The sequence below is a fragment of the Melospiza melodia genome, chromosome 1, assembly GCF_035770615.1.
Source record: "Melospiza melodia melodia isolate bMelMel2 chromosome 1, bMelMel2.pri, whole genome shotgun sequence".
NCBI classification, from domain to species: Eukaryota; Metazoa; Chordata; class Aves; order Passeriformes; family Passerellidae; genus Melospiza; species Melospiza melodia.
Window position 1 is genome coordinate 87,996,874 of NC_086194.1, and position 12,512 is coordinate 88,009,385.

At 47.2% G+C, this 12,512-nt stretch overlaps 1 protein-coding gene across 1 annotated transcript in view; it reads right to left on the reverse strand.

Annotated features, from left to right (window-relative positions):
- Nucleotides 1-9,778, reverse strand: part of BMP6 (bone morphogenetic protein 6) — an 88,914-nt gene extending 79,136 nt beyond the window's left edge. The window contains exon 1 of the mRNA XM_063160974.1: nucleotides 9,361-9,778. Within this exon, the coding sequence (XP_063017044.1) occupies nucleotides 9,361-9,778 (418 nt within the window). The remainder of the gene's footprint in view (nucleotides 1-9,360) is intronic.
- Nucleotides 9,779-12,512: the final 2,734 nt, after the last annotated feature.

Consider the following 12,512-nt stretch of genomic DNA (forward strand, 5'->3'; position numbering starts at 1 on the left):
TGAGCACCTGGATTCTGTACTTGTGAATCAAATCTTTGTGTAGATATTAAAACATGAATTTCAAACCAGGCTTAAATTTTCGACCTATCCTCCTACTTTTTTGCATCAAAATTGTGCACACATGTCAAGGCTTGCAGAGAAGCCTCTCCCTGTTTGCACACAAAAGTTTTGAAGAACCAAACCTGGCATCATTATGAAGACTCAGGTACATTAAAAGTGTGTAAGGCCTCTTCCTGCAGCACACCACCAATGTGGCCAAAAGTAGTGAAGAACATGAATGGGAAGCCCATGGTAAGTGACATAGGAAATGCTTCCTCCTGTTTTCCTGCAGAGCATCTGGCAATTAAAGACTGCTGCCTCTACTTCTGCTCATCTGAATTTGGACTGAAAGAGGGAGCTTGCGCCTCTGTGCCATGAGGAATTAAAGCTGTGACCACTTCTTTAATCCCTTATACAGAATACTTTTATCCAGAGATTTTAAAGCAGTTTGAAAAATATGGAAGTTAGGCTGCAGCAAGTGTTCATGTTCAAACAGCTTTGTATTATTACAGAGTTTACAAAGACAGAGGCAGACAAGTCTTCTGCATGTTGTACGCATTAGTTACAGTTAAACCTCATTTTCCAACTTATTTGGATAATTTTATTCCCCATAAAAAGACTGGAATTGACTGCTAAGAGCTTTACCCTTCTGGTTTTCTCTCTCAAGTGGTCTGGAAAGCCCAGGAGAGACAAGGATGCAAGGAGGCACATCTGTTTCACACCATAGCTGTTGACCCTTTCCTCCCTCCAACACCTCTTGGCTTGTGTGTGCAACTATCAGACCCTGCTCATGAGCTCTAATCTGTTCTCATTTTTTAAGTGCTCTTTGTTGCCTGGTGTGGAGCCTAACACTTGTGCTTCAATAGACATTATGTCACCCTTCAGCCCTTGTACAAACAGAGTGTCTAATACCTTGACCATACACGCCACGCGATGAGGTGAGTGACAAGATAAGAGAGCTGCAGCAGTACACTTCAACGTAAACATCCCTGTGCATGCTTTAAACACGGCACATTTTACAGCCTGCACTTGATAAAAGAAACTGCAGATCTCCATTGGACAAGATTTTGGGTTGAACAAATATAAATTCGTTAGAAGAGTGTTTCAAATAGACAATTCATACATTTCTCACACTGCAAACAACCATTAACATACATGGAATAGCACATCTTTGGAATACTGTTTGAAAACACTCCCTCATTTACTATCAGGAAATTTGACTCTTCAGAACAAGTGTTAACACTGTCTTGTTTAATTTGTAAAGCTATTCAAGCCATGAAGTACATCTGCACATTCAGTATATTTCCAATACTGTGCTTCTGTTTTCATTTTCAAAATGTTTTTATTTATACACTAATATTTGACCTAAGAACATTCCAAGTTTATATGGAGCCAGCTGTTCTAAATTCTGGTTATACTGAGCATTAGTGCAAAACATCAGGTGATATCATTGGATATTTTTAAGGGGAAAGTTCACAGGAAAGCAGTTATGTATTCTTGTGATTAACACCACATTGGATCAAAACAGTCATGTCTAGCTCTCTGAAAAATACAGCTACTGTTTTAGTTAGCAGAACACTTCGGCTCTGTCTACATTATCCTTTTTTGCCAAAAGTTCCCACTGTTGCTACCACTGATTCAATTCTGTCATTGTGCTATGATGAACACTGCTACGTAAAATAAAAAGAGCTGAAAGCAGTGCTGTCAAAATCTTTGTGCCCTTAACAACAAACTAAAAAAAAAATAATCTCATTACATCATCAAAAACACCCAACCAACCCAAAACGCAAACAAACAAAAAAATCCATTCCAAAACTCTACCCAACACTACAAGACTGTTTCTTAAGTAACTGAGAGTTCAGGAAATGCCAGCCCCAATCCACAGCAGTTTGTAGGAATCAAAGTCCATTACGAGGTATTAAACACCCCTGCAATCCCACAGGGACTCAGTTTCTTTAATTAAGCTTTTTTCTCCTGCAGCAGCCCTGCAGCAGCTGCAGCCACACGCCCTTCCCAGAGCCCCTGTGCGGGAGCCTGCTCTGGGTGCAAAGCACCAGGCCCTTTAGTGTGCTGCTGCCAGCCACCCCTGCTGCAAGGGCTGCAGAAGGCACCGCTCCTCATCCCCTGCCAGCCACGACTGAAGAAAAGGTGGAGAGAAACAACTCACTGAATGCTCTCAGGCATGTCTCCTCACCCTCAGCATACCATAGCTACAGAATCCCAGTCACAAACGCCTTCCCAATTCCCACTTAGAATTCCAGGCAATTTGGGCTAGAATGGACCTTCAGAAGTCATCCAGATCAACCCCTGCCATGGGCAGGAACATTGTTCAGTAAAACAGATTGCTCAAAGCCCCATCCAACCTGACTTTGAACAGCTCCATGGATGGGACATCTACAGCTCTTCTGAGGAACCCATTTCAGTGTCTCACTATGGCTGTTGGAAAAACTTCTGCCTTCTGTCCAATCCTAACCTACTCTCTTTGAGTTTAAAACTGCTGCTCCATCAAACAGGCAATCTAGGTGTGAACCAAAACTAGGCTCCAAGAATCAGGTGGGCAACAGACAGTTTCCCAGTCCTTAACCTCCATCTCCCAGGCTCTGAGGTCTGATACTTGCTGTAACAAATGGGAATCTCTCACCCATGAGCCCTTTTTCCATTTGGGCAGTAGTGCTTGCTCTTTGCTTCACACTTCTATATAAATGGTCAAGTGGAAATGTTAAATGATTAGGAGGTGGGCTGTACCTTACGGCATAGCTGTGCATCTGCTGGGATACAGCAGAAACACACAATGGGACTGTTTATGTCCCAAGTAAATCATACCTTCCTCTAACCCCCTACAAGTTAGCAATGAGGCAAGATGACCGAAAAAGAATCGTGACTCCATGGCATGGAAAGTCTAAACACCACTTTCCTTCCTCCTAAATCACAAACACTGCTTAGAAGTTTATATTTAAAACTACAAGAGAGAGTGTAACCACTGCAATGCACCGGGCTAGACCAGCAAGGATCCACAGCTCCTTGGCAGAGGTACAAGCCTGCAGCAAGCAGTCCCAGCAGGAGCTCAGCACAAGACATCCATGACAGCTGCCCAAGTGATTTTCTGCTAAAGCCATGTTGAGCTGGGAAAAAATTGCCAAGAGAAAACCTTTTTATAAAAAGTGGTTTAGCTTCAATTTTTTTCTGAGGGAAAGAACTAGGAAGTTCTGCTTTTATTAAAAAAAAATAATTAAAAATAACCACAAAAAAACCTCACCAGCCCCACACCTGGGTTTCTAATTGAAAATGCAACTTTTCATTTATTTACAGATAAAAAGTTTGGCTTGAAGTAATCAAGACTGGTTTGGCAATACTAGCTTTTTAAATTACAATAAATTGCTGTTGTTATTGTTGTTGCTGGAAGAAAAATTTGTGCGAAATGTTGAAGTCTAAGACTGTAAATTTTGAAGCTCTGAAAAGCTTGCACAAGACAGAGAATGAGCCTACTAGTGTCACACTGTCTGCTCCCAGTAGTTTAGTCCAGATGACAATCAGACTTGGATAAATTGCTTACATGAACATGACTCTCCACTCATTTCAACAGTACAGGTTTTGAAGAGCATTTCCAGGAGCCACACATCTTCCAGGGCTCTTGCCTAAGACAGAAGGATGACTACAGTCCCTCAAATTCCAAGTCCAGAGGAGCTGAGGACTTCTAAAACACCATTTTCCCTTTCTTTAACTGTACTGTCAGGCAGCTCCACACTAGCAGGCAGCTTGCAAGCAGCAGCTACTCCAAGGAGATTACATAAATGAGGATCTTGAGCTGCATCAGTTGAATAGCAAATATAAGGCTGTTCTTCAGCATTAGGGAAACTGTCTTGGCATCAAAGCCCACTATACAAGGCTTGGCAGAAGTCAGTAAACTCAGTCCCATCATCAGTTTCATGATTTCTAGTATTGGCCTGCTCTGGACACACGTGGAGGACACTGCTCACATGCCGAGCAAGCAAGGCTGTACACAGCCAGCTGGCAGCACAGCCAGATCTGCAGCATCACACACTCCAGTTTTTCCCTCTGAGCTGATGTCTTGACCTTTACAACACGTGGCCAAGAGTACAAACAGATGGGATGACAGTATGAATGGTACGGTCCCATCAATCCAATCACGCAACGTCCCCGAGACATCTTGGTTGCCTAATTTTGTATCTCCCAACAGCAAGCACGGTGCTGGGAAAAAGGCAGGTGGGCTGATCAAATCCTTCAGATGAAAAAACTCACCTGCTTTAGAAACACATGTAAGGATGTTGGAGCACTGCTTCCCTCCTGTGAAAAGCTGTGCAGAACAAAGGCATATTGCTTGCACCTAAGGTGCTACGGATTTGGGCGAGATCATTCCTAGAAGGAAATCTGGTAGGTAACCACTGCCAAAAAGATGAAAAGCCTGTTTGTAAGACATCACATCCATAAGATGCTTCTTTATAGGAAAGGAGAAAGAGAGTGTATTTGTACAACAAGTCTTATAGCTACCTCCAAGCAACTTCCTTGCACTGAAAGGGAGCACCCTTGCCCCAGCTGACACTTAAAGTCTTGCAGGGAAGATGGGGACTGCCTGGAGTTTAGGGATTCAAAAATAGAAGAAGAGTCTTTCCACCCCAACCCCAATTCAAATAATGTTGAAGCTTCAGGGCTGACTGCAGGACTGGCTGACAAAAGGTGAGCTTCCCCTCAATCTTTTGCATGAAGCCCTCCCAAGGGATCTGTGGGTCTTATGATAAAAGGGAAAACCCTCTCTCCAAAAGTGGATGTACAGTGAATCAGTGCTGCTAGTCTGCTACAAAAAGCCACAATGCTGAATAACCAGGTACCACACCCCAAAGCACACTTTTTATGATCCTTATCTCTGGCAGGTTTGATGGGTTCAGACTTTTCCTGCACGTCTACCAACAGCCCCAGATTTGGGTCACGGCAGAAACTCAGACTGCCACTAAATTCCTTGGGTTTGATTGTAGGAAGTGCATGGCTTTTTTCCTCTCAGTGTGGATGCCAGGATAGGAAGACATGGGTGAAGACCATGTTCTGACACAGGATTGCTTCACAGCACCCTTCGTGATACACAAATAATTCTAGATGCCATTAAAGTAGCAAAGTCTTTGAGGGCCTTGTTTTCTGCTGCTTCACACAGCATGCACTACTCTGAAGACACCAGCTGGTGAAACAGAGGATGCAGTGCAGATCTCCTTCACATCAGCACTGATGAGCCTGAGAACACTGGGATCAAGCTGTCAATCCAGCATCACTGCCTCAAGAAGCATCTCCATACCAACCCCGGTCTGTTCTGCCAAGAGGAGATAACCTTATCTTGTCCCATGAGGCAGGTACATATACAGATAGGAAACATTAATAGATGTTATTCTCCCAACACTACTGTGTCAAGACATGCCACATATTTATATCAAGGCTGTTCCTACAAGAAGAGCTGAACAGTTTCACAAAGACAACTGCTGGCCCACAATGCATGCCCCACCCCAGCCCCACAACCCTGTTGTACAGCCATTTCCACAGCACAGGAGTTTGGAACCCTGCTTCCTCAGTGAATCCATGCAGATATTTCCATCTGTGCTGGCTATCCAGGCTTCCTATGTGTGAAATGAAAAGAAACAGGCACTTGTCGGACGCTTCATCCTAATGAAAACACCCAAAACAGACACTTCTAGGATCATCCTCCCAAAAAAGGGACTAGATTTACCAAGGTCAGGTTATGTTTTCTGTCAAATTATGTTTTGGTATTTAACCTGATAGATTAAATTTATTATCTAAATTATCTGAACTGGTTTATATTTCATGTGATATTGCTTACAATGGGAACAAAAAAATATTTCTCCTCCCTGATACTGCTGTCCAGGTGCAGTTTTTTTTCATAAAACTAAGTGCTAAGCATCTCCTGGAAACCCTGGACACACTAAGCTCCCCTGTGATCAGTCCCTCTGGGAATCATTGCCCACACCACAATACAGACACCACCAGGTAAGCCAGATAAATCCCAGATTCCCCATTTCAAAGACTGCTATTTCTTGTCCTCTCTGTAAGACAGCAACTCCCAGTGTGTGAAGAACCTCCACACTTCTGTGACCTTCCTGTTTCACTTAAAAAAAAAAAAAAACCAAAACAAAATAGAAACTATCTCCTAGAACACTATCACCTTTGAGGCTGGACAAGCCTGCACTGCCTGAATAATCCGAAACTTCACCAAAGTCCCTCAGCTTTGCAAGACCTTTGCAAAGAGGACTCATCCCTCGAGCTGATATGGAAACATAGCCTTCCTCAGAGAGAAAACACATCTGCTGTGTCCCCAGGCTGAAGGATGTAGGTTGGTCAGGAAGGGCTGGAGCCCTGCATGTTTAAAATCAGCAGTGACTACAAGCTAGTGACTCTTTTCGGGCTACAGGGCTGGAAAAATTAAATGCACTTTTATAAGAACATCAACACTTGCAAACTTTCATGACAAAGTAGGACTCCTCTGCACAGCTGCCCTAGATGATGCCTTTCCAGCACAACAAGATGCATCAAACTTTTGTCTGGCTCTGAGCTGCAGCAGAAGCAGCATCAGCACCTGCAGGCAGGTCACCCACACAGCCACATTCACCTGCATATCCGGGTGATACCATGCACTCCTGACCCTGAGAGAACAGCAAGGGCCCCTCCTCACATCTCTTTGGTAGCTGCCTCTTCAATAAGGGAATGGGAAGTCTTTAAGGTTGAACACAATATTCTTCAGAAATCAGTTTTAACTGAACAGAAGTAACTGAATATATGGCCACATGCAGAAAACCCCAACTAAAATAATTCTGGCAGTGTCCACTTATAAGCAGACTCCAGCTGTGAGTTTTCAGGGTTGTTTGACATGTACTTCATTGGATTAGTCAGTGTGCTTGAAATCAAGAATTCTTCCCTTTCTGCTGTGCACCCACCATCTCTTGCTGCATTTAATGCTTCATCTAATAAGCTGCTTTGACAGATTACAAGCTGGCTTTCTCCCATCAAACCTTTGGTTTCTATATTGGAATATAACCTTAGGCTTCCTCTAGTTTTGCAAACTGAATTACCGTTAAATGGAAAAGAAAATGTCAATACACAGGTGAAAGACCCAAAAAACTCCCTGGTATGTCAGAGAAGCCACAGAAAACAGCCAAACAGCTGTTCAGTCCCAGCCCATCGATTTGTCAACACTCTGGTAACAAACAATCACGTTAAATGACATTATGGTTTATGACTTGGGATTTGGAAGTTGATGAGAAATTTCTACAGTTGATTCATGCTTCCTGAGACACATAACTAGCATTTCAATTGCACTATTTTACTACATTACATGAATAATTTTCCTTGTTGTTACAGAAGGGTCTAGATCCAAATTCTCAGAACTGATTTGAATCATATGAGTGGAAGGGGTTGTTTTCAAAAGAAACACATACTTTCAGATTATACCATCTAATAATACTCTCCTGGTGCTTTACAAACAGCTAATTACCTTCTTAAACACCACATGCTCACACTTATCCCTGAAATCAGCTCTTTAGGGAACTGCCTAGCCCCTCGCAGGCACCTTGTTTCACATCCCTCAAGTGCAATGTGACATGGGGGTTGCTTATAGACAACTACAGTCAGCACCACACTTCTCAAACTCACAGCTCGAAGTATAGGTCCTCAAAGTCCCCAGGGCAAAGAACAGGGACAGCAGCTCTGTGTATTCAAAAGACAGAGAGGTTTGGGGAGGCTGGGAGGGAAGAAAAACAGGTGCCCTTTGGATTTCAAACCTGTATAGTATTTCCCAAATGTCAGCTTCTGATCTGAGACCACAGACCATGCCAGTTTCATCCATAACAATTTCAGGATGTCTCAAGCACATCCGAGCTCTGAGATGGCAACACCACCTAAACATCCCCGAGCTGACTTAAAACAAGGCAGATGAGACTTAAAACAAGGCAGATGAGACCCTGACAGCTACACACCTGCAGTACAAGGAGACACCAGGGCTCTGGATTCCTGGAAGGTCTGAGCACCTAAGGCAGCTCAGCTGTACCCTTACGAGTTGTGGCTGCCTCTGTTTCAATGCAGACAAATCCCTCACCAACTATTTGCAACTCTTCTGACCTACCACGTGATTTCCATCAGGTACAAAGATTAATCAGCTCTTGTTCTAGATGCACAGAGCATGGCACACACCTGTACCAGCACTGAGAGCTCCGAGAAATTTCCTGCTGCAGTGACATAGCCTTGCTCCAAACGAGTAAACACACAACAAATTCAGTTTGGTTTGTTTTTGTTGGTTTTTTTTTTTTTTAAACAAGACAAGCTGTTGTAGTTCTGGCACACAGCTCTGGCAGCACAAGTAAAAAGGCAAAGCCTTCAGCTGACCGGCTAAGACACTTGAGCTTCACAGGAATTCCCTAAAAAAAGGAACTGTTATTTGCCAACTGAAATATTTTCATTCTCCACATTAGGCTGAATCTAATTACACTGTTTCCTTACAATTGCATAGTACTAAGAGCTCCTCTAAGTAAAAAACTTAATGATTTTCCCACTGCAATGCCTGCCTTAGAGCCCTTCACATCGCTGACAGGATGATTTGTTTGAAGAGCAGGTTGACGTCTAACAAAACTTAATTTAAGATTTCCACATGACACAGACTTTTCTCGCGTTCCCGTGCCCAATCACCAGAATAACCTACACAGAGTAGTGCACATATTCACCACCACGCTAACTCTGACCCCTTAAAATAAAAACAAACAAAAAATATTTAAAAGTGAGAAGACGAAGACAGTGTGAAGTAGTGCAGCTACACTTTGTTCAAGCCCAGAGTCTTGAGTCTGGTATCTCTGGGCTGCTGGACCTCGCATAGAGTGAGTGCAACCTGTACTCCGGCATGACCCCAGCTCCTCAAGAAGCAGCCGAAGGTGTGCTTAATTCTGAACTACTATAGGCTCTGACCGCTACCATCAGAACAAGGACAACTAAAAAAAATATTTTTTTTCTTCCTTCCTCTCACTCCCTCCCCCCAAGGTTTTGTATGCTGGGGTACATTTTTTTTGACTGTTTGCGCGAAGGTTTTGCCCTTTCCCGATGTGAGCTGCCCTCCTGGCCGAAACCCGCGCAGTCCAAGGTGGGTCCCAGCCGGCAAAGCCCCGAACCCGTCGCGCCCCACCGAGCAGCGACCGCCCGTCCCCGCTGCCCGGGCCAGGGGTGTCCGCGGGACGGACGGACGGACGGACAGACGGACGGGCGAGCGGCTGGGTGGGCTCCGCGCATCCCAGGACTCCCTCCCTCTCTCCTTTCCTCACTCACCCAGGTTGACGAAGCTCATGACCATGTCGGCGTCGTTGAGGAAGGCGCTGTCCTGCGGGCTGGGCAGCGGCGGGGCAGGGGTCGGCGGGCGGCCCCCGCTCTCCGCGCCCGCGCTGCCCTCCGCGCCCTCGGCCAGGGAGTGGTAGAGGTCCAGCATGAAGCGCGGTGCCGCTCTCAGCCGTCCCGGCGGCGGGGCCGGCGGCTCCCGCGGCAGCGGCCGGGGCCGGTGGGGCAGCCCCAGCACCGAGAGGATCTCCCGCTGCATCTCCCGCTTCTCGTGCGACTTCAGCCGCCGGTAGAGGAAGCCCGAGCCGGCGGGCGGCTCCCCGCCCTCGGCGGGCAGCGCGGGCTCGGCGGGGCGGCAGGCGCCGCTCAGCAGCGCCCAGCAGCAGCACAGCCAGGCCAGCCGGCGCGGCATGGCGCTCGGCCGGGCGCAGGCGGGCGACGTCCCCGCTCCGCGCTGTCCCCGCGGGCCGCCCGCCGCCCTCCAGCCCTGCCCCCCCGCGGCGGGATCGGCCCGGGCCGGCGGGGGGCGGCCAGGCCGGGGGGGCTCAGCGCTCGCCGCCGCCGCGCATGGCCGCCCGCGGGGCAGCGCGCTGCGGAGCCCCCCGCGCCCCCCAACGCCGCTCAGGTGCGGCGGGGCCGCCCCCGGCCCGCCGCGGCCGCTCAGCGCGCCATGCCCCTGCCCGGGGGATCCGCGCCGGGCCGCGGGGGCTGCGGACGGCGGGAGAAGGAGCAGGGTGAAGAGCAGCAAACTTTTCTCGCTGCCAGGGAGCGAGGGAGGCAGAGAGCGAGCGAGCGGCTCGTGCGGCTGCAGCCCCGGTCCCCGCGGGCTGGCCGGAGCGCGGTGCCGACAGCGAAGGCAAATCAGCAGCGCGCCCGCCTCTCGGTGGGGCGGGCGGCCGCTCCTCCGGGGCGGGGAGCCGGCGCAGGTAGCGCGGCCCCGCGGGGGCGGACGGGCGGAGCAGGAGCAGGAGAAGGAGCAGGTTTAGAAGTGCCGGCCCCGTCGGGTGTCGCGGGCTCGCTGCGCTGGAGCGGCGCTCCGCCGAACTGCGGCTCCTGCCGCCTCTGCCGGCTTGTTTCTTGTTAAAGGAAGGGTTTCGGCCACCCTTCCTGCCCCCAGCGGGTGTTGGCTATTTGTCCTGAAAATAGGTGGAGTTTTCTAAATGTGAATAAGCGTTGAGGTTTATTTCAGCAGGTTACGACATACTACGCAGCTTTTTTTCCTTTTTTTTTTTTTTTTTTTTTCTGGGTTATCTTGGAGAACTGAACGTGAAACTGTGGTACATGACTGAGACTACCCACGTACCCCATGCCAGCCCTGATTGATGGAGTATCAGTCTGCATCCTGTGGAGCAGGCTATGCTGCCAGAAATGAATATACTCCCTCCTACAGTAGTGCTGCAGCTCTAATTTCATCACTTTCATCAAAGAGTAACAAAAAAAAAAAAAAAAAAAAAAAAAACCAAAAAAATAATCACCCAAACACCATCCAACACTCCAATAACAGCAATTTGGCTGAGCAAGAGGCAGCTCTTCCATACCCTGATTTTTGACTTCATGGATCTTCCTCAGACTGGATGAGTAAAGCCAGTCTAGTCTCACTGAAATCAGTGCAATTGCTCTAGTTTTGAACTGGGATAATTTCATAGGAGTTGGCCCGAGAATAATATCTGGACCATTTGAAGTCACTGGCAAAATTTCCATTAACTTTATTAGAATCAGAATCTGGCAATAAGCTCATATTCAGCTTCCCAGAGACACAGCTGAGAATATTCAGGGCAGAATGCAGTATTTTCAGAAGTGGAGGTTACACTGAGCCTTCACGTCTCTGAAAGCAAGGTTACAGATGTGTGCTTTAACTGCACCAGTCAAGGAACACTGTAATGCTGGATATTTAAAAACTTGTTTTGATAGGAAAAAGGGCATTAATTAGGAGATTTGCACATACAGTCGTGGGGGAGGGAGGGAGGGTACAAGTTGCTTTTGCAATTGTCTTTTTTTTTTTTTTTTTCCCCCAGATTGTGAAGACACTCAAAATTTGAAAATGGGGGTGCATGGGACAGCACAGACCCAACATGCTCCATTTGGTGTAGTGGACCCCACTACCTTCATGAAAGAGGTCTGTGTTTCTCAGGAAGGACTCAAGAAGGCAATGTCCAGGGAAATTTTTGTGCTGCTGGTTCATTTATTCACTTTTCTCAACATAGAGCAGTGGAGCTGCTTTTATTAGATGAGACTAGGGCTCACTCCCAGAGAGGTGGTGAGCACCACACCTTTCCTTCTGTACGGCAGTGTGGGATCCTGCTGGGAAAACCCAGGTTCCCAGGAGCAGAGCTTGGCGCACAAGCTGTCTCCTTCGTGAGCTGAGAGGGATGCAGGACATTTTGCAACTCCTTAGGAAGGGCGTCTGGAGGCTGGGAGGAAGTGCAGGGGCCCTTAGGTGAGTGAGGGACGTCTCCCAGGCAGGTACTTTTCCCGCAGGTGGTGGGGGAGGAGAACAGCCACTTCCCACAGACATTCACTTCCCGGTCCCCGAGCTCGTTTGGGTGTAGCTCCTGCCGCTGTGTCCAGAAGAGCTTTGTAGCCTCGGCTTCCTGTTTTGACAATGAGAGAGGGAAATGTCCCATTACACGGTTATTGCTGAAGAATGAGCCTTTCCATCCAAAGTGTCCCCTGCTTCTCTCCAAGATAGGAAGAGATTTAGCAACAGACAGTGCCAAACTCTGGAGCAGCTCTTGGGTGTTTCTGCTCCTCTGATTCTCACATGTATCAAACCTTTGTGGTTTTAATCTGAAATAGTGGTTGTTGCAATAAACAGCAGCTGTTATAACAGTTGGAAGCATTTGGGCACCTGAGTTTAAAGAAGTCTGAGGACAGGGACACACAGCAAACCTTCCAGTAGTTCCCTCTTAAGTTACTTTATTCTGGAGCTACATTCCCTCGAGTAGGTGGGAAGCTAACGCCCTCCTTAAGAAGTCATTGCACCTTATTAAGTTTAAGTGTTCCGACTTTTTTTCCAGAAGTGCTCTCCAGAGTTGCACACTGCTTATGCCTGGAAATGTCTCTGCTTGTGGATGTGAACGCTTTACTGAGGGATTCAGTTAAGGCTATCAGACCTACGAAAGCTACAGCGTCACTCAGCAACTCGA